Raw genomic sequence first — 24,210 nt, 5'->3', positions numbered from 1 at the left:
ATCTAGTTATGCATTGTATTCCTTAATAGTGCATAGGATGTTTTCTACATGTTTATAATAAATCAAATGTATCATCAGTTATTCCTATAACAAAAACAAAACGTTACACTACGGTATAAAAAATCCATAAAGGCATGCACTAAATTGCAACAGCTTGTTGTCAATTAGATTGGTATCGTCATCTGGTGACCTGTAGGAACTGGCCAAGACAAATGTTCAAAACAAGTATTGGCGCAGGTTGCAAAACAAAACTGTTGGTTTTAGATATTGGTATAAAAATTGCTTAACATTATGGTAAACTTCTTAAAGGTAATTTCAGCACCTCTCCAAAACATTGACACAACACAGATGATCATCTCAAACTGCTTTTTATTACATCTTAAATAACAGTACATTTTAATATAGTTTCTATCTTGCATCCAGCTTTCAGGTTGTACACTGACTGACTTTAAAATTAAATACAAAAGGTGAGAAGGGGACAGTGGGGTGCAGAGCTCTACAGTTATTTCATGATAGAGAAAAGGAAAGGGAATTTAATTAATTTGTAATATTTTTTTATTTTTATCTTATTTTTGCCAACTCCAGGCCTAACGCACAATTACAGCACATTTCTTTTTGTACAGAATGTCGCAGAGAAAAAACGGAATGGAAAAAATGCCACTACTGCTAAAGAAAGAGCGTCTCTGTTTACAAGAGGGGAACAACAGAAAATTCTGCCATTCAAATGCTGCAAGTTTTTTTGTTTGTTTTTTTTTATTAAAGAAGGACAGAAAAAAACCTGTTTGTTACAAAATGTTTGTTTTCTTGGTCAGTGGAATTTGTTTGCTACAGAAGGAATGAAAATTGATTTGTTCCATTTGTGTGTGTTTATACAATTATAATGTTTACATTACTCTTATTGTGGAATCCTTCCCATGGACCAGGTAACCATTTGTTATGTTGTGGTGTTTGCTTCTCTCAAGTGCATAGCTTTGACATTTTAAATTGAATTCCTTATGCACAGAGTAGCCAAAACAATATAAATACCATTGTAATGATGATATATTCAACAGGTTATTTTCTTAAAGAAAAACATCAAAGGACTTAGTTCCATATGCACCTCTTTTAAGCAATTCTACAGCATGCGATTCTAAGAGTTAACCCACCCGTGGCAGACAACCAAAATCTTTTTTTTTTGTTTTTAACTTAAAAAGTTTCGATATCATTATTTTCAAACATTGATTTATACAACATGTCATTCACAGAGTAGTAACTGCATTTCCAAGCAAGGATTGGGCACCTCTGTTGAAACAGAAACTCCGTAATGAAACCGGGGTATAAATTGGAGGTTCTTCCTACCCAACCAAATCACATCACCGGTCCCAACCACAGTCAACAGAAAAAAAGGGAAACAAAATGGAAAATAAAGAAATAATGAACCACTGGGTTAATCTTCATGTAATTATTCTACATTGCTGCCTGACAAAGGGTGAAATAATGGTTAAAATGCATGTTTCTTGTGTTTTCATTTTAAAAACGAGCATTCATTATCATAAACAGCATGTGCTTGGTTAGTTAACTTTTTCTTGAAACATTATTCTATATATGCAAAGTTAAATTTTGTGCAAACAAAGACTTGTGACTAGACAGAAAATAGAAACAGAGTAAAAGTATCTTGGGACTAAATATACAGAATGGCCAGACCCAGGGGGTGGCTTATGGACTCCCTGTTGTAGCTCAATTCTCTTGTCTTTTCTCAGGTGGGATAAAGCTGGATTAAAAATGAAATTATCATTTGAAGTTTTTTATTTTCAATCTACAAACATAATTCTAAAATATGTGTAAAGACTATGAGATAAAAGAAAGCTTTCAATCCTCATTTCAACATTAACCGACACTGATCTAGTTCTTAGGGGAGAAAAAAAAAAGAAAAATACTTGAAACAAAAAAACATTGAATAATAATAATAAACATGGCCAAAAAAGCTATCAGAGTTAGATCACTGGTGTGTAATTAACTTCACTCAAACCTTGTGTAATAAAGAGGTGTGACATTTGCGGAGGGGGTGAGTGTTCATATTTTTGTTCACTACAATATCAGAAGATGGTCCCCGGAGGAATGCAAAATTTTCCTTTTCATACCATTGAATTCCTCATCTTTTTAGTCAAGTGAGTTATAACAATTGTGCTCTTCTTTTAAATGAGAAAGAGAGAAAGAGAATATTTGCCCTTGGTAGTTATTTGGGGTGTTGGAGTCAGTATCGTGGTGTTTTGAGAAGATTGGATATGCAATAAAATTGAATATTTCAATGTCGGAATGGTCTTCCACGCAACTTTGGAGTCTGACATCTGGAAAAGGAAGAGACACACATTAATAAACTGCATAAGTTATACAGTAACTGTTGGTATTTGTTTTAAGTGTGTGATAGTTGCGTGACCTCTTGGTAAGGCAAGCCATTTTTCCTGTACTTCTCAATTCTACCCCAAGATGGCAGCACATGCATTGAACATTGTCAACAGTTCTACAGTAACATTATGCAACTAGAACTCTTTCCTCACAAACGTACACATCATGACAACAATATCTCTTAAAAGCACAGGGATATCAAAATATAGAATATACTTTCCACCATGGCTGTAGTTAACTACCTATAGCGTTTTTGAATTACTTCCTTTAGGTAACAAAATAATAATATGCCAAATATTGCTTTCCATATTGGCAGAATACTCCAACGAACAGGACAAGGTTCCATAATGAGTAACTAAGACCATTAGATATATTTCTATCACAAACGTTTACTACAAAATACAATTAACTGTACATTTGTAGTATTTAGACAGCATTTCCCTCTTTAGAGCTAGTTTAGGAAGTGTTTTTCATGACAATAATTCATCCCTTGCGAGGTGTGGGTGTCATACCTTCAGACTCTAGTTCCAGATCTTGAGGAAGCTGTCCCAGGACCCTGTTGCCACGGCCATGCCATCATCAGTCACCCCCAAGCAGCTCACACGGTTGTCGTGCCCGGCCAGTACACCTACAGACAAAGCACAGCGTTACACACTTAGAATTAACTGGATGAATCCAACTGACTCCAGTGTATTGACATGACTACCTACCAAATATGGGCGTTTCCATATCTTCACAATACATATCAATAAAATAATTTATTTGCGCACATTTACAAGACTTTTCTTCTAACTGCAAAAATTGGCAGGCTTGTTTCCCAATTAGTAGGCTCAGTGTGTGTATGCATATGTCGGTGCCAACCCCAAATCACATGTTCTCTGATCCAGGCCACACATGCCGTCAATACCTCTAAAGTATTCATGCCTCTGTGGGAGCTCTTCTGCTTGTGAAGCAGGTGAGAGGGCAGTTGGTCGACCGCCCCATTATCTGCCCCTGCTATACATCTACAACCATATACTGTGGTGACCAGGGAGCTTCAAGAACATTTGGATCAAACCTTGCACTGTTGCATGGGAGCGCACAATATCCCTCGAGCACGCTCCCTTTGCTTGCCACTCATTTTTTACCATGAGGTGGAAGAGTGCTTGCCTAAGTGCTTACATGACTTAAAAAGCACACATGCCGTTTACCCTCCACTACACAACTGGCTATTAAAATGCGGAAGTGTCTTAATGGTTAACAGTACTGTAGGTGCCCATCCTTACTGTTTTGTAACTCAGCACCGAAACCACTTCAGACACGACTTTACTACGCAACCTTGTTTGAATCTCCTCCCGTAATTCTATAGGACTTTACTACAGCAGTTATACAGCCAATAAGACCCTCTCTTCATCATAAGTAACTCTATACCACTACCTCCACTGCTGAGGTTGTGCATCTAACACATCCACGCTACAGTAAACTGGCTTTCTCAATCCAAGATTGATTCATTTTTTTGTTGTCGCTGCGGTTAAATTATGTTTTTCTTTGTGCTTCATAAAAATATGAACAAAACCTTTTAGTTTCCTTTAAATCTACATCCACTATTCCTTAATCATTAGTAAGTGAGCCCTTTAACTTTTGGACTGTGAGTGAGAGACCTCATCTGCAAATCCCAGTGTGTGTACTTTAATACCTAATAATGACAAGGTCGAAGGTCATGTCCATCTCACCTGCACGGTCGGCTTTGAGGGTGTCCCACACATTGCAGTTAAAGTCGTCGTAGCCCGCCAGCAGCAAGCGGCCGCTCTTGGAGAACGCCACGGAGGTGATGCCGCAGATGATGTTGTCATGCGAGTAGACCATTAGTTCCTGGTCAGCGCGCAGGTCAAAGAGCCGGCAGGTGGCATCATCAGAGCCTGTGGCGAAGGCGTTGCCATTGGGGAAGAACTGAGGGTAGAAGGGCCGCAATGAGAGACGGAAGCAGAGTGCGTTTCTAATTAGGCTTTGTACTGCTCCAACACAGGGAGGCAGGATGTCAATATTTAGTCTAAAGCCGAAATAAATGATACCAGGAACGAGTGCGTCAGAGAGGGGGGATAATTACTCAATTGAGTATGATGGGACTTCAGTGTCACAATGAGGATGATGGAAATTTTGCTTACGCAAATGGCATTGATGTCCGACTCGTGTCCAGTGAAGGTCTGTCGGCACATTCCTTCTCTGACGTCCCAGAGTTTGGCGGAGGCGTCACACGCTCCTGACACAAACAGCCGAGTGTCTGGTGCCAGCGACAGGCTCATAACGTCACCGGTGTGGCCAGCAAATGTGGTCGTCTGCTGACCCGTCTCAATGTCCCAAAGAGCACTGTGGGAGCGAGGGAGGGGAGCAGGTCAGCAACATAGGACAGGACTGTCAACTGGTCAAACGTACTTAACTACACCTTCCAAGATTCTGCGAATCTCCTCGCGAAATCAACAATAGTGGGCCCACTGAATACTTCATGCGCGTAATTTATTAGGAAGTTACCGCAAGCTCCCAACTTTGACCTCTAACCATGGTGAAAGTCAAAAAACTGAATTTATTAGGAAATGAACATGGATAAAACAATTTCTCTTACATCCTCTACTTGACTGACCACATGTTCATTTTATTTTCATGCTTGATAAATGTTAATCCCGGTATAACTAATATCATCATGGACTTAAGCACCACCGGCCTTTAAAGTCTTACTTTACATAAACAGAATCATCATAAATATGAGGTTGTTCACTTTCAGGTGGGGAAATCCCCTCATAGGCATTAGGTAGAACAGGGAGGATGCAGTTCCTACACTTACCAGGTGGTGTCTCCAGAGCTGGTGACAATCTGGTTGTCATCCAGGAAGCGACAGCAGGACAGGTAACCTGGCGGGCACAAGAGAACAGCCAATCAGAACTGAGTAGTACACTGCTGACAGGTTCCAGGGCCTGTGACACAGCTGTGTGATGCTGACATCTGTTTGGAGGGGAGAGCAGGCATGGAAGACGGATAGCTGCAACATCCAAATGTCCAGTACAGTTTGTTCAGACAGTAAAAAAACTAAAAGGTGTGGGTTGTGGAACATCCAGAAGGAAGAAAAGTAGAGATAGATTCAAATAGTGATTAAGATGGAGGTGGGATTAACCCATTTGGAACTAAGGGAGCTTGATAGGTGATAGCCCTGGTTTGATGCTGGTTGGTTACACTAACACCACTACTCATCCATCTTTGCCTTGTTGATGTCTGTGTGTGTGTGTGTGTGTGTGTGTGTCTGTGTGTGTTTGTGACCAGCTACCTGTGTGTCCGGCCAGCTCACGGCTGACGCGCACGTTGCCCTCGCGGGTCTTCAGGTTGTAGATGGAACAGATGTTGTCTAGACCTCCGCAGGCCACGTAGTTCCCAGAGGGTGCATAGGCGCATGTCATCACCCAGGAGGAGCGAAGTGGGATGGCGTGGACCTACAGGAGACAGGTGGTGGTGTTAGACGAATCATTGGTGCTTCATAAGCAGAAGAGCAATGTTTGATTTATTTTACCTTGTTTGTGGTGTAGCTGTCCCAAATGATGAGTTTACCATCTTGAGAGGCACTGACTAAAAGCCTAGGGGACAAAATGCAAATAATGGATTATTACCTAGTAATGAGAGCTATTGGAACACAGAGTTGAGATATTGTCTTGCTCGTTCCCAGAGTTTCTCTTGCTCACACAGAGAAACGCGTGAGCAAATGATGCTGAAAACCAAACAAAAACTAGATTGCACCTTTATGTACAACGTAGAAATGAATGGTTCCTGAGGAGCTTGTATTTGTCTTTGTAGGGATGATGTGGTGGTTTCCAGTGCTGGTATTATTGGAGACCGTGGGGAGCAATGTTCCACTATTTGGATGATTTAAACAATCTAACCACAAAGTTGCCTCAATGCACAGAGGAGGGCAGCAAACAGGGGGGGACAGGAGCCCCTCCTAGATCCTGCAGGGAACACGCACATCTTGCCTGCCTAGCCTACAGATGCTGGTGAGAGAGGGTGAGAACGTGAGCTACAGTAAGAGTGAGAGGCCGAGACACGTCCCTCTTTTGCAGGGGAAACCTCTCTCGCTTAAGTGACTGTTGTCTTGTGAACGTATGTTCACAGCTATGTGAAAAGTGTTTGATTTAAGTCTTGTGTTTAACTTGGAACAACCAGTTCTGAATAGACGTGCAATGAATGAGGGATTTCGTGAAGATTTTAAGTGAAAGTTTACTTTATAAAACTGACACGCTCTACTGTTTCCCCAGAGTAGTAAGATGCTTAGTGGAGATTGTAGCGCATTATCTGACTTTCCAAACGCACTGCAATAAAGCAGGAGTGGAATTAACTAGCGCTCTTCTTGCTAGGTAAGCGCTTAAAATCAGTTGCATTTACTGATTAGAAATTAAATTTAGCTTTACTTGCTTGTATATTGCCTAACTCAAAGCAACTCAAAAATGAGTTTCTATTATATTCTTGGAGAGTAACATTTCTCATGCTTAGGCCTAAACAATGTATAGAGTCCAGACACCCTTCCAGATGAGCCACGAGTTGGCTTTATGCTGGACTGTTTCTGTTTTAAACTCGAGCCGTTTGTACAATTCATCAGGAGGCCACAAGGGAGAACCAAGTTACAGGTTGCACCTGTAAGACCAGGGATTATATAAGCACATGACAACGCAAAGGGGGAAAATATTTTGCAAAGGTTTTGACCAATTAATGGTTGTCACAGGAGAGGAGGAGTGCAAAGAGACATTCGTGTCTGGGATTCTTGTCAGGTGAGCCCAAGAGCTATAAATTGCAGTAGGGACACAACCATGTCCATAAATAGCACCTCCAAGCTGTGTTGCACTGTGGCAAGTTAACTGAGAAACAAAGGTTGATTTGGACTTGTAGCTGCGACCAGCAGCTCTATAGCTCGCTCTGTCGGCTGGTCCACAAAAATGCCCCCGTGGTTGCAGCCATTGCGAATTTGAGCTTGTTAGAAGAGATGTTGATATGGAAAGATGACTACGCAGCAAAGCAAGATAACAAAGCAGTTAGGTGTGGCCTGGTCTGTGGCGTCTCTCTGGACTGGTTCACACCTGTGGTAGAGTAATTAGTTTGCTGGTTGCTGAGGTGAGAGATGTGTCTGGTGGCTCTTGGGAAAGCCCCCTTTGCAAGAGACACGTGACTTCACATGACAGTCTGCCTTCACTGCCCAGACACTACTTAGTACTAAAGGACGACACCATTTTGAATGTTTTTCCTACCCGCATACCCCCACCCCTTCCACACACCCACAGTGCATACACATACACAATGCACTGACAAACATTTGAGCACAAAACCAACAGTGGTTCAGTGAACCACATTCATGTTCACTAGTGCACACAGTGCTCAGTTGTGATTTAACCATTTTCCATGCACACTTCCTTATACCACCCCACCCTTTTAACAAGGAGCTGCAGGAGATCGCATTAGTACACAAGAGAGAGCAACATTTATGCCCACTTCCTGTATTTGGCAAAGAGACTGAATTATTTAGTTAATGGATAGAATGAAGCTAAATGAGATTACCTTGAGTCAGTGCCCCAGTGCATGGCATAGATTTTAGCCAGATGCCCCCTCAGTGTCCGTCTAGTGCGCATCTGAATTCGGCCAACAGCGTCGATGTTAGCGGTGATCTAACAGGAGGGAAAAGGCAATGAATAACAGGCAAATGTGGGTCTATCTGCATAGGTGTGGCAGCACTTTTCCCCTCGTATTTTACAAATCTGAACAATCGAAGCATAAGACATTACATTTCCGCAATGACTCGTGAATGTTAGCGTCTCTAAGAACAAATGAATACTATAACTCAGGCTTTAAACCATGGACTCATTGAACCTTGCTACACCCACCCCCCACCCCCCCTCTCCTCCAATAGGCACTTAAGAATGCTTCCCTCTAAAAAGTTTTATTGATGAAGAAATTATTCATATTTAATATTTGAACTGCTAATTGTATATAGCATGTGGCTAACAGAGAGCTTCCTTACCTGAGACAGTGTAGCATCCGCACACGCTTTCCTGGCATCCTAAAAAAGACACAAACACACATTTCTGTTATTCCCCCACCCCCCAAAAAGGTTGCCAGCAAACAGTCATCACTAGCTGATGTTAGTATCCCCCCCCTCCCCCCCCCCCACACACAACTTTCAAGACAATGTTTTGGGCTCGTATTAGAACGAGGTGTTTATGGAGGACTACCAGCCCTCTGCATCTAATTGAAATTGAGTGCTGGGATCAAAAAAGCAGTCTTGCGTTACTTAGGACGGATTGACTGGTATAAAACAAACAGATAATATGCCATCAAGCCTAGCATGTCAAACTGTGTCTCATTAGGCCTGATCACAACTATTTCTGTGAAATACTTATACGTATTTAAAAAATATTGCTCAAGTGTGTTGGAGGGTAGGAATATGCTTGATTGCTATAGACAGCTTTTGGGGGGGCATTTTCTGGTCAGAATATTGCCTCATTTTAGATTTTGGAAGCTGACTGTAAAAACCGGACTCAACCCTACAAAAGTATTTCTCTGTGTGAATAGTTCAACTACGCTGTGAGTGTGGTGTGTTAAATTACTTAAATGTTATTGGTAAATGTAATAGGTATGAAACTGAAGAAATGTACAGCCTACAGTAACCTGTTAGGCAGCCATCAGTCTCACAATGCAACACAATATAGCTTGTTTTACACAGACATTTGCAGACAGAAATGTAATTAATAATTTGAATTACTGTATTGAAACAGGGAATAAAGAGTTGACCAATAAAACAATGTCAAACACACTGCACTACCTAATGGTGATGATGTCATCACTCAGGTCAGCTGAGGAGTATTTGCAATTTTGTGATCAATATTGATAACAACCGGAAAGATACTAGTCAGTCAAAAAGAAACAACCAAGGGCCTATTGACTAAAAATAATATAAATTCATTATTTACCAAGTTTCTGCACATTATGTTGTTAATAGGGTAGTAAAAGTTAATGCATTTGTAACCAAATGTCAGCTCTCTTAAATAAAGCAGGAGATTTTGTTCTACTGACACCTGTTTCATTAGTCCTGTCAAACTATCACACTCAAGCTTCATATATATTAAATCCAACGGTACAAAAGGGAAAGGTGGTTCTGGAAGACTCACTCTGATCTGGTTCTTAAGCTGCTCGGCCTCCTGGCGTAGCTGGTCCAATTCGCTCATTTTCCTCTGCTAATGGTGTGCTTCGCTCCGCCGCCGGGACTCGTGCTGATCTGTAGGACGACAAGGCAAAAGCTGAACACCTAGTATTAGCATTTAGCATCGCAGAGGGGTTACACTGGCTTGGCTGGCACTAGACCCTACATCAGCAGTAGCAGGGTCTTTTGTCATGTATCCTTTAGCTTTGTGATAGTCAAACTCCTTGAGGAAATTTGAACAGACTTGACACTCAATCCAATATTACGGGCACAGTAAAAGGTTAGGTTCAGTGCACTTGGGTTACAAGTAGGTCAATAACAGTTATCAGTTATCCCCCATTAAACGGATGCAAAGCTTTTAATGTGCAACATGTGGAAAATGTAGTTTTACATCTTTTTTCTAAATGCTACAAAGCCTGCTATATAGGCTTGCCAGAATAATGCACAAAATCCCTGTTCTGTTTCTCTCTGACATTACCTATAAGGCACAGAAACTAGCCAGAAAGTGCAGAATCGGAACACTTTCATAGAGAAACCAAGATGTGTTCTTTTCAGCCTGAAACCGTTACCTAGCAACAGGCTTCTGCACCCAGTTTGTGCTAAAGACTATTTCTAAAGTGATGCAGAATTAGTTTCCCTCTCCTCCAATAAACTGGCCAACCTAACCAAACATCTGGACAATAGTGAGGTGGCGAATGACCCTCACTGGACAGCTCCAAGTCAAAACTGAAATCCATTGATTGGGGCCGAAACTATGAAATCAAACATACCCCTTCTTCGCTTGGCCGAATGGCGATGCCTGGAGCTTGAGCTTTAACTACAGAAGCTGGAGGTGTTCTGTGTGCTACCGGAGCCCAAAGGTGCTCAGGTGATGAGGGTAGGCTCTATTACAGCTCGTACTGCTCTGGACCTGGTCACTGGGCTCTAAACCTCCTTCCAATGTCATCTGTGTAATCCTGGGACACAGTTGATTCAGCTCCTCCAGCCAAATCCGGTTAAGACAAAACCTGCTGATGATCCTAAAAGCAGTGGCTATCCCGCTGACCCCAATCCTCTGGTCAACGGGCTTAACCCTGACACTTTCACTCTCCAGAGAAGGGAGGCAAAATACAAACAAACACTAAATAGCAAACAGCTCGGATACATAAAGGACATGGATGTGGCCACAACTGAGTTTAAAGAACATTTCTTGTTAATGCTACTTTGGATGAAATCCTCCAGCAGTTGCTGGGGGATTTGGTGCTGATGGGACTGCTTCAAATGCTCCTCCCACTGCTTCATAGAATTTAGGAACTATTTTTTTTGCTATCAATCTACAAAGACCTACTATTGCAACTTGGCAGAACTTCCTCTATCTTCCACCAGTGAGTCACCATTAGCGTTCAAACTCTAAATGTCCAAAAACAGGCTTCTAGATGTACGGTTCACATAATGCTGGAGATTAAGGTACATACTGTATATTACTGACAAATGCATCACTGATAGCAAGTAGACTGTTAAAATCCACACTTCTAGTCCTTCCTTTCTTAAATAAGGAAAAAGTTAACAATATGAACATGTTGTACAAAGTGTACATGGCAAAAAGTAACGCTTCTGTTTGAATTTGTTCCATTATTCTTACCTCCCTTTTCCTGTTTCTTTTCCGTATAGGTCCTGTGTCCTGAGGATGGTGGGAACCTGAATGAACACCTTATCCTTCAAGCACCTGACCATCCCTAGCAGGTACCTGCCATCTGATTGGCCAGTGCAGCTAACTGAGTGTGCATCTAAGCAATGCGATTTAACCGCCTAATCTGGTCAATAAAAATGTGTCAAGGGAACATGGTTAAGTCTCCTCGTCTTGTTTGTAATGAGAGCTCTCGGTGTCACAGCTAGTTAGAATGACCCACTGGTGGCCTTTCCTCTAAATCTGCGTAGACATAAAAAAAAACGGCATCTAAACTGAATACATTAACAAGACTGTAGGTGGAGAGTATAGATGCAAAAATACATTTGCCCGCATTGGGTTTTGTTGGAAGTAGTCAAGTCAACCCCTTTGAGATATACATTTTAAAAAATTGTAATACGGATTGAAAGTGGATCTGAAACATAGATCTATAGTAGCAGCTTTAGAATCAGTGTTGGAGCATCAAGGGTCCAGTAAAGGTGGCAGTCGTAGGATTTTTTGGGGGTGAGGCAAAGGGGGGGGGGGGGGGGGGGCTAGGGTTCTGCATTGATAGAAGTGTGATATTTCTTTTGTGAGGAAGCTCTGCAAGGGTGGCAGAGGTGTGATTCAGAGAGGGCTTTTTTCTGTGTTGGTGGTGGGAGTGTGTTGAAACCGCTGGCAGCCCAACTGATAGAGTGCGCCTCTACACTACTGCCTTCTCTCTCAGTTGGCTATTTTTAGAGAGGTGGTGGAGGAGGAGGAGGGAAGCAGACTTCACATTTTCCAGCCAGTCCTATCGGCTCCGTCATCTCGAGCGCAACAGTGACAAGAGGAGAGGGAAGTGAAATTTGACTCCACACACACACACCAGTTTTATTGCCTTTTTTCTTCCTGTAAAAGCTTCAAACAGGCATGTACTAGTATAGCAAGATTTTGCTCCACAAAGACAGCCCTCTCTGCTAAAAAAAGATTAAAGAATGCCATCATTTGGAGAGAGAAAGAAATCACAAAGCTCTTTTTACTTTCAACTTTATAGCAACAGTTGAGCAAGTTTAAACTATAATTATCATTAAGACCTATGACACAACCATGACCAAACTAATCTGGGAAACCCAGCCAATATTCACCATAAACTATGGCCATGATGAACTCATTATAATTGAGTGAATATCTGGCGAATTACAGATATTTCATGAACATACAAGGTCACATCAATCCACATGATAACTTGGTGGGTCATAGTAGGGCAGAACAATTGTAAGGCGGCACTTGGGGAAGGTCTACTACTCCATGACATGAGGACAGGAACTAAGGTGGTTGATCGGGCGGGCAAGCAGGTAGGGAGATGTTCTGGTGCACAAGAGGATACAGCCCAGGGAGACAAGGCGGAGGACAGAGCCAGATTAGCCTAATGAGAGTGAACAAGCAGAGGACGATTGGGAGGAGAGCTGCTAATTAACCCCTTGGTGAAGGGGAACAGGGTGTGGTAACCTTCACGGCATTAAGGGCCCACCGGAGCAGGCACACACTAGGCTTACCTTGCTGGGGAGGTGGCGAGACCAACAAGACCAGTTAATGGGAGCACTCTTTTAATTTAACTGTACATTTTAGTCGCTGACAGTGATTTTTACGCCGATTGGCTGTAAGAATCTTAGACAAGAGTCACCAATAGCAGAGCAATTAATACTGTAAGACCATCCACTACAACTTTTTTCGACGTATGTCGACGTATGTCTTATGCTAGCTGTTTTTGAAATCATATAGGCTATGCTTGGGGTATAAAAATATATGCACTTCATATACCTAAGCTGTATTATCTGTGTACAGGTATAGAATAAACCAAAATGTTTGTGAGGTTTTGTATAACATAATGAGCAGTAACTGAGTCACTACTTTCCCCAGCCGTGAAGTGGCCCATGAGTACATGGATCCATTGACCAGATCAGCCTCAGCCCACAAAGGACCAGGTAAGCACTGTTCTTCAGTGATCATGGCAGGGACTTGGTACCCATCTGACAAAGAGAGGTAGTCTCTTCCCATCCAGTGCTGTGTATTAACCATGAGTTCCTGTTAAGAGTGGCTGTGGTGGAGGATCTTAATAACTAAAGACTCCCTGGCCCTTCGGCAGCCGCCCCAACCCTCACCCGCATCAGGCTTTACTCGCTCTCCTCCTTCTGCTCATATGATAGTTGGCCGTGGCTACTAGCACAACATATAGCCAATGGCCATGCTTTTTCTTGAGGCACATGCAGAATGACTGCATCTTCTCTCCAACTGCTTACCGAGGGCGAGACAGTCAATGGCTGACTGTGTCAGTGCTTCTTCAACTACTGATTGTGTTTGTGTCAGCAGACTGCCTCTACCCCAGGAAGTCAGTGTGTCTCTGAACGGGCGTTTCCTCTGAAAGGGTGTTTCCTTTGCTGCTCTTAGCTCTAGCTCGCTCACTCTGTCGAAACACTCAGAGGAAGTGGCAACAGTGCATCCTCCCAAACATTTCTCTTAAATCTTAAGAGACAGAAAGCCACACACACAGTCAGGTAGAACAGTCTAAATAACACATGATGAATGCTCATGTGTTATTTAGGACCCAAAACAGAACAGGCTCTAATGGCTTATCCATAGCGCGTTGGGAATGTTCCCTGTTGTCGTCTGGGCCACTGCTCCAGGCCACTGAGGTGAGCTACTTGCTTGATCAGCAGCTGGTGTGTGGTGCTGTCTGCAGCTGCCTGTAGCAAAAGTTCACACTCTAACCCTAACCCATACCACTCTCACTCAGATTAGCCCGCGTGTACTACGCACTGCATTACACTCATCAAACTGTGAACTGCTGCGATCTCATGCTACAAGCTCTGCACTTAAACAGCATAAAAGTCAGCATGTTAACAAGTGTTCTTTAATTGGATTACTAGGCTGCCAGGGGAGACTGGGGTGAGCAGGTAGGCAATGTGCAAATGCTTGAAAATATCTAACTCATTAGATAAGAAAACTAACAAGGCTAAAATTATACTTTAAAATGCAATGGGCAGGGGATCAGCGGGTAGAGTCATTTGATGCATGTCTTCCTCTCTCTTCCCTACTTTCCTGTTGATCTAAAACTGTAACTATCCTATCAAACCTGAAATATCCCCCCACACATGTTTTTACATACACTGGGCATAATCTACCTACTTCAAAATCCTAGAGCTCATGTCCATAGAGCCAAACAGTTCTCAAACATTAAAATGTTAAACAACTGTGATTAGACAGAAGATGGTCTAGCCAAGGCTTGAAGTAGAGCTGCATTAAATGCAGAAGCTCTCTGGGTAAGTCTGCTGACTGTAGAGGAAAAAAAAAAAAAAGAAAACACCCACCTCCATCCAGAGAAGGAGACAGTATGCAATATTGAACAGTCCAGAGACAGCCCCTCCTCCCCAATCCTTTCACTTCTCCTCACTCACCTACAGGATCAGGGATGAGCCCAAAAGACCCATCGCCCCACAGCCGGAACACCCACCCCCACCCCTCCATACACACCAACACACAATTGTACACACACAAAGCTGTAGAAGCACACAACACTGCACACACACACACACCTAAGGGGTATATTTATGGCCTGCCCAACAGAATAAGAGAATGAACGGAGTGACACCACAGATTAAACCAGAATCTGGACATTGTACGAGTGTGCGTGTGCGGATGTGTGGCTGTGTGTGTGTGGTTGGTGTCTGAGTGGGGGGCTAAGTGCTGTGAAGAAGTCATGCATGTGAACACAGCTGAAACACAAGGAGGTCAGAAAGAGTGCCGGGACAAGGGGGCTGATGCAGGAAAGAGGCCGTAAAGAGCCAGGAGTTGCTCTTGGCCATTTCTTAAAAGCCTCAACCCCATTCACACTCACTCTAGCTCTGCCCCTCTCTTTGCCAAATGGAGTCCAGCATAGCAGACCACAGAAAGAGAGAAGGACCAGGGATGGGAGACAGAGAGAGAGAGAGAAAGAAAGATCGAGAGAGAAAGAAAGATCGAGAGAGAGAGGATGTGTCCTTAGTCAGTCTGCATAGTTATGGTAGAACACACAAATTCAATCAGACAGCCAGACATTGCCATGACTGCATGGGAGGAGCTGCTGACTGCTATTCACTATGACGCCAAGCAGGGACATACTGAACTATGAATATAGAACACAAAAATTAGGAAAAAAAACTGAAATGTTCCATCTTCACAACACTAGCAATAAAGCCTTGATCTATAGTACAATCACAGTCAAGATGCAACTCCAATTCTTCCTATAACCCTGAGTGGCTTAATTGGTAGAGCAATGTGCATGAAACACCTGTGTTGTGGGTTCCTTTTAGGTCAAATCAGTCACTTGGAATAGGTAGTTATACAGTATCCTATTAATAATATAAGTTTGACTGAGTGACTCTGTACTGTTGAGCTGGGAAATAGGGAAGATCTAGTGTAATTACAATCTGAATGTCTAAGGGACATGTGAATTCCAAATCCTAAAGGCATAGAGGAGAATTACTCAACTGAAAATGAGTAGCCTCAAGCCCCTTGGCCCATTTTCCTCAATGGAAAGAAGAGCAAGAGAGTTCTGAATCTGAGGCTACACATTAGAATATATCAAGACAATTTGGGATATGGTTTATTCCCTTTCCTCTCAAACGACTGGTTGTATTCCAATACTCCAATACACAATTAGGGTACAGTACTGCAGTGCCACAAACATTATCCACAATATACATGGTGTTTTTTGATCAAAAAATCGCCAGCAATGAATTGAGCATCCAATCCACTCAATAATACATTGACGGGGACTCTCCGTTAAATCCTACTTGGCTCATTGCATTAAGAGATAGGTCACCATATGTTTCAACTTCATGTGCATCCACAAAAAGCCTACATACAGCCTACATACCCTTTCACTGTGACATCACATGAAGTGATGAAGTCATTACCTGAGGGTTGGTCAAGATAAGAGGTTGTGCATTAAGAAAAGGTCCTCTTTGGGGACAGAAGCAGTTTTTTTTTTTTTATAATGACACAAAAACATTTCCACCTCATCAGCTTTGCACCCAGAGGACAAATGTGCATGGCAGACCTATTGCATTTCTTCGACAACATAGTGGAACCCCCTCCCCCAACACAGCTGTGAGTACTATTTTCTGTCTGATTTGAGTAGTTTCTGTGTACGTTCATTCAGCTTTCAGGTAATAAACTGAGCTCTCCAGTGGCAGATCCATGACTGTATTGGTCCAAGGACACCATCAAAACAGGCTATATAGACATCATTCACAGACTGGAATATGAATGCTGATCAACCAAAGTTTAATTTAAGTTTAGAAACTGTATTCAACAATATCACAGAGAAAGGATAAAAAAAAACAGGTGGCGATGGTATGTAGCAAAGGTTGAGGTGATCAACAGAAAGCCCAAACTATAATTGTTTTTGTATATTATAGTGACTTTTCCCATACAATGGTTTCATTTGCCAAAAAGTGGTGGTCAGAGTGCTCGTGGTCACTCGTATATGGGGAGAATGTCGGACCATGTTAGACAAAACATCAATGAGAGTGACAGTAGAGCTTAATCGATCGATCTGTGAAACATTCCATGATGCCATGAGAGCCTAGTAAGCAGATTGGTTACAGCAGATGGCGCATTTCCAGTTGAGGCAATTCTTGGCATGAGGAAATCAAAAAGGAAGGAATCATGTGACCTAAAGTAGTGGTCTTCCAGTTTCATTCCATTAAGAGTTCTCACTATGCTATTATTACACCACTTCAAAAGAATCTGAGAGTTAACGGATGTTGCTGCCCTTGCAAAAACACGAAAGTAACAAGGTATGGAGAGATTAACCATTCACCTGTCCTCTGGTATTTACATTCTCAGGCACCCATGTACTCTCCTCTCCTCCCTCCCCCCCCCCCAAGAGGCCCACCTTCCCGGCACTTGCTCCTCCTCTCGCTACGTCGTTGAGCACAGGGCTGAAGCCAAACAGGTTCCACAGGCTAGCACTCATGCTGGCAGACTGACACCAAAATGGCACAGCACGAGGACAATCACAGGGTTGGAGACATAACAGTTGATTCTAAACTACTAGTCTCAATATGACATCAAAAAGATTAATCAAATCAAGGCCTACATTTAGGCAAATTATTTCTTAAAAATTAGAACAAAGATTAGAATTGTCAACATGCTGCACATTTAGCTTTTCATGTGCGGACTACACTAAAAAATTGAGCTTGCCCAAAGCCAAGAGCATGACTTTGTTTTAAGAGTAAAATACACCATTTTGATTGCATTAATATTAGTCACCACTCCCTCTTTCCCATTCTTCCCATGTTACCAAATGGAAAGAAACAACTGAGAGTCAGATGACAGCTAGTCCACCATTCCTTTTTAGTTCTGCTCTTTTACTATACCAAAAAGGAATATACACACAAACACTAAACACTCTTCCTTGCCTTCCAGTCGTCTTGGAATTCAGGTTCGGTCACATGTTCTCTGTGGTAGTCAAATGTACTGTGCAGAATGTAAATAAAAAACCAAACAATCTTACTTCTTTATTCAAAGCAGACGTGTCCAGCTGTTTTATGTAAAGGCTGAGGAGCTGACAGGACCACATGATGCACTGACAACACGGGGAGTGAGTGGGTCACTAACGTTGCTGTCGCCACTCACTTTGACTATTCAAAACAGAGGCTCTCAAGCACCCAGTTGGTGGTGATGTGTGATGACTAGCATTGCAGAGTTCTCCTGCTGGCAAAGCTACTGCCACTAAGAACTCAAACCTAATGACACCAACAGAACAGAGGAAATAAGTTGGCAAAGAGCAGAAAAGTATTTTGGAAAATGGATTTGGTTGCATATTTCCAGGTTTCATTCTATGACAAAGTAGAAATTGACAGCGAGAAGAGAGGGATGGGGTTAAAGCAGTTGCAGTGACATGGAGTAAAGCTCACGCACACCTGTATCCACAACATCTGGGCTATCCTCGTTCCTCAATCGAGGCTAGCACGACAAAACCAGCCTCCTCATACAGCTGATGAATGGTTGGAGAGGGCAAAAGAGGAGGAGAGAGAGGGGAGAAGAGGAGGAGAGAGAGGGGAGAAGAGGAGGAGAGAGAGGGGAGAAGAGGAGGAGAGGGGAGAAGAGGAGGAGAGAGAGGGGAGAAGAGGAGGAGAGAGAGGGGAGAAGAGGAGGAGAGAGAGGGGAGAAGAGGAGGAGAGAGAGGGGAGAAGAGGAGGAGAGAGAGGGGAGAAGAGGAGGAGAGAGAGGGGAGAAGAGGAGGAGAGAGAGGGGAGAAGAGGAGGAGAGAGAGGGGAGAAGAGGAGGAGAGAGAGGGGAGAAGAGGGGAATGGTGGCCAGTCACATGCAGCTCACACTAAAAATAAACCACAGTGGTGAAGATGTGCTTGTTTGTGTTCAAATATACATAGACCTCGAGGGTCAGACACAGGCCCCCCAGTGCCCCTTAGAACAGGGTAGGGAGGGTGGGTGGGGTGGATTACCAACATCATAGTGCCTACACAGTCATCAACTGGCACCTTGGGTTAAAAATAAACAGTAGGCCTTCATTTGAGATAGCCTGGTCCCAATGAAGGTGGTGCTGTGCAGCCTTATGCGATTCTTCTCGGAGAAAACTAAACATTAGCAAGTTGGAAAGAGGAGTTACACTGTGTCCTGGATGCAAGTGTGACTATATAATGTTGTATTGGACGCTCTCTGTCCACACTGAATGCGTCATATTCCCTTTTGTTACGTCATGTAAACTAACCTATGACACCGTGTGCTATGGAACTTTCAACGCGAGCGACTACAAATAAATAGAAACAGGGTGTCCGGCAAAAAGTTTGCACCGCCTTGCACTGCTCAGTTGCTCGCATCCAGTTGGGACATTCCAATAGAACACAATCAAACTGATTTTAGTCGCTCGCATCGCATCCAGCTAGGACACGGTGTTAGACTGTCAAACAATTATTATACCATGCCAATTTTATCTGCATCACGCACTAGTACAGACAGGTAATATTTGGACAAACAGGGCTGAAAGATGTAACTTTTGACCTTAAAGTACTTGCTCTCATTTCATAGCTGAGAAGGTAGTGACAATGACTGCCTGATGAAAACTGGATTACAGGTTCTTTAACATTTTATTCCCTCCAATTCAGGCATTCCCCATCAACAGAATAATGCATGCCCTGGTTGATTTGTTGAACTACACCAAAACATGACAGAATAGGCAACAATGAAAGACCAGCTTCAACTCTTAATTAACAAATTCTATGCCAATTGCCAGTCCCATTCATGACGAGGGTCTGTTGGATACTGTAGTATGCCATATAGCTAAAAGCAGGATCATAGGAAGACTGGAAATCAGCACTATCACTGACCAAGCCCCATAATCCTAGAAACTGCAATCCACAGACAGTAAGAATTTAATCCCATTCATATCCGTCACTGTATTGGGGGGGGAATCCAGCAGGATGAAAATCTGTATCAAAACAAAAATCCCTCTAGTTCACTTAGAGAAGATATATGCCAAAGCTGAATGATCTTGTTGTAGTGCCACTCATCTCTGATGTGTTCAAACCAGTGTGAGGGAGGGTAAGCAGGTTTGATATGACAGGAAATTATCCTTAGTGTTAAACTCATGTTTGAGACTAACTAATTCTGTGAACCCCATGAGACTCTCACCATTGACTGTCCATTCGAGGCCACTGTATCACATGTAATTATGGATCATGAAAGGGGAATACATCTCAGTTGTTCACTTTGATTTACACTGCAATGACAACTAAGTGGAGACAGTCAAGCAGGCCCTGTCATGCCACACCACAACCACAACAACCACAACAAAGCCCTAGAATAAATTAATATTTTAAAACACAGTATCTCACAGTAGGACTGAAGAAATATATGTTTACAATGTTATTGAGTCAAGTTGAAATCCTTATTAGAACTAAATGTCATTAAGATTTGTAACACAGATACATGCTCAAATATCTCAGGAATCAGACACTGAAGTTTCACATTATCTTTCACAGGCAGAAAAAATAGCCTAGCATTACTACTTCATTGATCCATTTGTGTAGATTTCAATAACATTATATGTTGTCTTCTCGTTTGTGTTCAAGTCAAGTCAGTTTTATTCATAGAGCACAATACAGCCAATGCCAAGCAAAGTGCTGTACAAAAACATCAAATAGGGCAAAACAACAATAAATAAGAACAACAGACAAACACATTTACAGTGAGCACGAGTGACCCTAAACTGACTTGAAAGCTAAAGAATAAAAATAGGTTTTAAGACGAGACTTAAATGTATCGGTGGTCACATACATCTGACAAGACATGCATTTACCAATCATACAAGGCTAATATATGAAAATAAACAAACATGCCAATTAAGCATTTCAGCTTTATCGCACTTTTCTGTATATTTATAAATAATACAACTCAAATATACCTTTGAAGTGTACTATCCTACTGTCTAAAATGATGATTGCAATTAAATTCCTTGCTAAATATATCAAAATATGTATGCATGTACAGTCTGACATACACAAGATGCAGGCTTTACCCCATCCCTAGTAATCCCTCCATGTTGTCCTACATCTTTCTATAGACCCGCCGGTTTCCTGGGAATGTCATTGATTTGTCTATCTAACCGATACGTTAAGAGAAATATTGTAAGGCAAACGTAACCGCCGATTAAATGTACTCTGCCAATGCTAAATCCGTCAGATGAGGGGCTGTTGTCTTAGTCTGAGAACGAGCGGCGAGGAAAAAGGCTTTGAACGCCATCTTGTTCGCTGCAGCTGCTTGGGCCCTGAATACAGGAACCCATTCATTCAAGAAGGGGGGGCCAGACTGGCAAGATGAATTCATCTTTGTGAACGAGCAATAATTACAAATAGCTCTTTTCAAAGACAGGGTAAATGTTTTACGTGACACAGATATCACTGATCACCTGCCATGAAGACCAAAAATATTCTGCGGGTTTGTAATAAAAAGCGACTTCAGTTATCCACTGTTCGAAAATGATGTGTTCAAAACCGGTTTAGATATTTTATGATAATTGACTGGATAACACCAGTAACCCAGTTGGCATGAGTTTAAAAAGCTTTAAGTTGTCAAACCCAGCACATTTTCGTCGTTTCATCGACAAACTAATATGGGGTGGTGCTTCCTCATTGAATGGACACTTGACGTTTCTGGTTTCCTCTAAACCGGTCAATAAACAATACTCTCACAGTGCTGGTAAGTTAAAAACGGTAACCTCCACTACCAGACCTGTGCTTAAGTTAAATAGATTGCAGAGATCCAATTAGGCAATACCGTTGATATATCATTAGGAGCTGAAGCTTAAGTTAAGGCTAATCAAATTCACCTGGACAGTACACTGGCACACAAGCCTTGGTAGTGCTAACCTTTTAAGTATTGAACTATGCCCTCCTTTCATTTCAAAGTACTGCTACGATCAGTTCCCCGTGCAACCAACTGTCATTTGCCTACCCACATTTTCATACGCTTCCCAGGAAAAGCCAAAGGGACTTCTAATGCTTGCTAACCCGTTAGCGTGCTAACCACACTGCCCATTAGTAAAATGGATGTCTTATTCATTGCCACAAAGGCTACCGCTTGATGCACCATCAGCCTAAGGCGAGTGTGGCTTTATGTACAGGGAATGGAGGCAACAAATATTGACAGCGTTGCAATCAAGGCCAACGATGTATATCTACTCACTATAACGTTAGCTAATTACTGTAGGTGAGTGTCTCACAATGTCTGATACGGCTAGTGCTACCACTGCCAGTGGCACTGGCCTTCGTCTTTAGTCGAAGCTAGCTCTAACTGTTTCACTTTCTTTTCTATTTATAAAGAACTGTGAATGAACTATGAATGCTCAAATCTAATAGCAAACCAAATTTCATAACCTACTTTTAATCTACCAACATTAGCCAGATAGATCCTATTGCTAGATATGGTCCCTTGGTGGTTGCATGATTCTGATACTAACCACCATACCTAGCGAACGTTACGTTAGCTAGCTAAGCCGTAAATGCTAGGAAAAGTGGGGGTGGTGGTGGTAGACTAGATGCTGGCTGTATCGGTGAACGTGAAGTAGCCATTTTTAGACTCCCTCCCTAGTCTGCTAGCTGGCTAAGTCACACCATTTGAGTGACAAACTGTTGCTTGATTAAACCAAGCAGTGTCCAGGTGTATGTATGGACCAGGACAAAACACTAACAATTAGTTATCGTTGTATTAAATCTACATAATACTAACCAAGTTTGTAGGGCTAATTTGTTAACATGCTTGGCAAGTAAAATTAGCTAGCCAACTCGCTAGCACTAGCCAAGTTAGAAAAGAAATTGAGCCACTACCAAACAAGTTGATTAATTAGTACTTCTTTAGACCATATTTCATTCACTAATAACTACTTACTGCTTAAGTTCATGCAGTTTCGTTTCATGCAAGCCTAGTAAAGGACTAGGAACTCGAAGTGATAGTCTCAGGGACGACAGTATGGATCCGGAGAAAAACCCGGACGTTGACAGCACGTTAGCTAGTTTTGATTTGTTTTACAAGACAGTTAATTTTGCCCCCACCCCGTCGCAGTAATGCCGTTGAATAGTTACACGGCTGGTAGCAGAGAAGGAATCGCACAACCAGCGAGTCACTATTTTACCAATTTTCACATGTCTTTTAACCTAGCACTGACTCGGGTAGACTACTTTGTCGCATCTTAAACACGTTTATTAGCTAGCTCAAACCCAAATTCCAAAGAATGTCTCACCCGTTTTCAGTCGAGGGTATCCGTTCTTTATATCGCATTGACTGGAAACAGCGAAGACAGGTTCTCCTCTTTCCACCTAGCACGCAGACTTGGCGAGATAACAAGCTATCGAGGAGCGGCACTCCCCGAATCCAGCTTTCGATCCGCCAAGGGGAGACACACCGGCACAGAGGCACAAAGATGAGGCAGTGTTCACCACACCAAATGTTACTTGCGAAATACGTGTTTTAGAGTCTGGGGGTGGTCTTCCAATTGAGAACAATTTCTTTCCAATCTTTAATCCTTCTAGTCTTTCCCACCGTCTTCCCCCTATTCTCTCTTTCTTCACACCAGTATCTCAAACGCTTCCTCCGGCCATCAAACAGCAGAGATGGGCGCGGTAACCCTGCACTCAGCTATGGGAAACCCCACGTTATGGTAGCGTCATAACGTAAGGACTGAGACGTCGTCCACTCAAAATCTGATCGTTTCGTTAAGAATTGGCTTATGTAATGTCGCTAGCCACTTGTTTTAATGACAATTTACACGGTTTCATCCCCCAACACCAAAAACTTATATACGGATATTGATTTCCTCAATTTGCTACTTTCTACTACAGACTTATTAGCAGCTTAATTAAACGCCAAGGAAGGCGGCTGAGGCAAGGATAAAAAGTTACAGTATTTAGCCATTGTCCACAAACTGAGCAATGATCCACCCAGGAGCGCCGTATAGGGGGGAAAAGTTAAGACGATTCTAAGGGCCCCTGACTGACAGGGCCCCCCAAAAATAACTAATAGAAAATAAACTAATATAAATGATCAAATAATATAAATATATATTTTCTTTTTTCATGGGGCCCATAATTCCTGGCAGCGCTCCCATCCACCACCATGTTTCCATTTAGTCTATGGAAGTGGGGGGGGGGGGTTCCATCTTTTCAATGTCCAAGGCTAACTATTTTTCCATAAGCACATTAAATGTGTACTAATCAAGAAGCACACTAACCCCTCAACTCTGCACTGTCCAATAATCGGTCCTTAACAATATAACTCAGTCTGCCTATTGTCCCACATTTACCACAAAAACAAGTGGGGTAGTTCAAACAATGATGTCAAGGGATCTCTATCACATGTCTATGGGGATAATATCATTCTACACACAGACTAGATAGATCATTATCATGGAAAGCTAGAGTGTGACATCGTGCTC

The 24,210-nt window shown here is 42.3% G+C and overlaps 1 protein-coding gene across 1 annotated transcript; it reads right to left on the bottom strand.

Moving 5' to 3' along the window:
- Positions 1-351: 351 nt before the first annotated feature.
- On the bottom strand, positions 352-23,412 carry gnb1a (guanine nucleotide binding protein (G protein), beta polypeptide 1a). Its single transcript, XM_084679764.1, has 11 exons — positions 23,020-23,412; positions 9,558-9,664; positions 8,411-8,449; positions 7,951-8,057; positions 5,921-5,984; positions 5,681-5,843; positions 5,204-5,270; positions 4,530-4,731; positions 4,098-4,314; positions 2,898-3,013; positions 352-2,327 (listed from the first exon to the last, which is right to left on the bottom strand). The coding sequence occupies exons 2-10, from the start codon at positions 9,612-9,614 to the stop codon at positions 2,907-2,909; spliced, it is 1,023 nt and encodes a 340-aa protein (XP_084535890.1). The 5' UTR covers positions 9,615-9,664; positions 23,020-23,412; the 3' UTR covers positions 352-2,327; positions 2,898-2,906.
- Between the last annotated feature and the right edge of the window lie 798 nt (positions 23,413-24,210).

This window comes from Hypomesus nipponensis, chromosome 18 (assembly GCF_054491055.1).
Source record: "Hypomesus nipponensis isolate SF chromosome 18, ASM5449105v1, whole genome shotgun sequence".
NCBI lineage: Eukaryota > Metazoa > Chordata > Actinopteri > Osmeriformes > Osmeridae > Hypomesus > Hypomesus nipponensis.
This window is presented reverse-complemented; position numbering and strand designations above follow the sequence as displayed.

Coding starts and splice junctions, on each gene's coding strand:
- gnb1a (XM_084679764.1), bottom strand. CDS start 9,614: ATGAGCGAATTGGACCAGCTACGCCAGGAGGCCGAGCAGCTTAAGAAC. Junction 8,450..9,557: donor AGCTTAAGAACCAGATCAGA/GTGAGTCTTCCA, acceptor TGTCTTTTTTAG/GATGCCAGGAAAGCGTGTGC. Junction 5,271..5,680: donor TGAGCTGGCCGGACACACAG/GTAGCTGGTCAC, acceptor TGTGCCCGCCAG/GTTACCTGTCCTGCTGTCGC.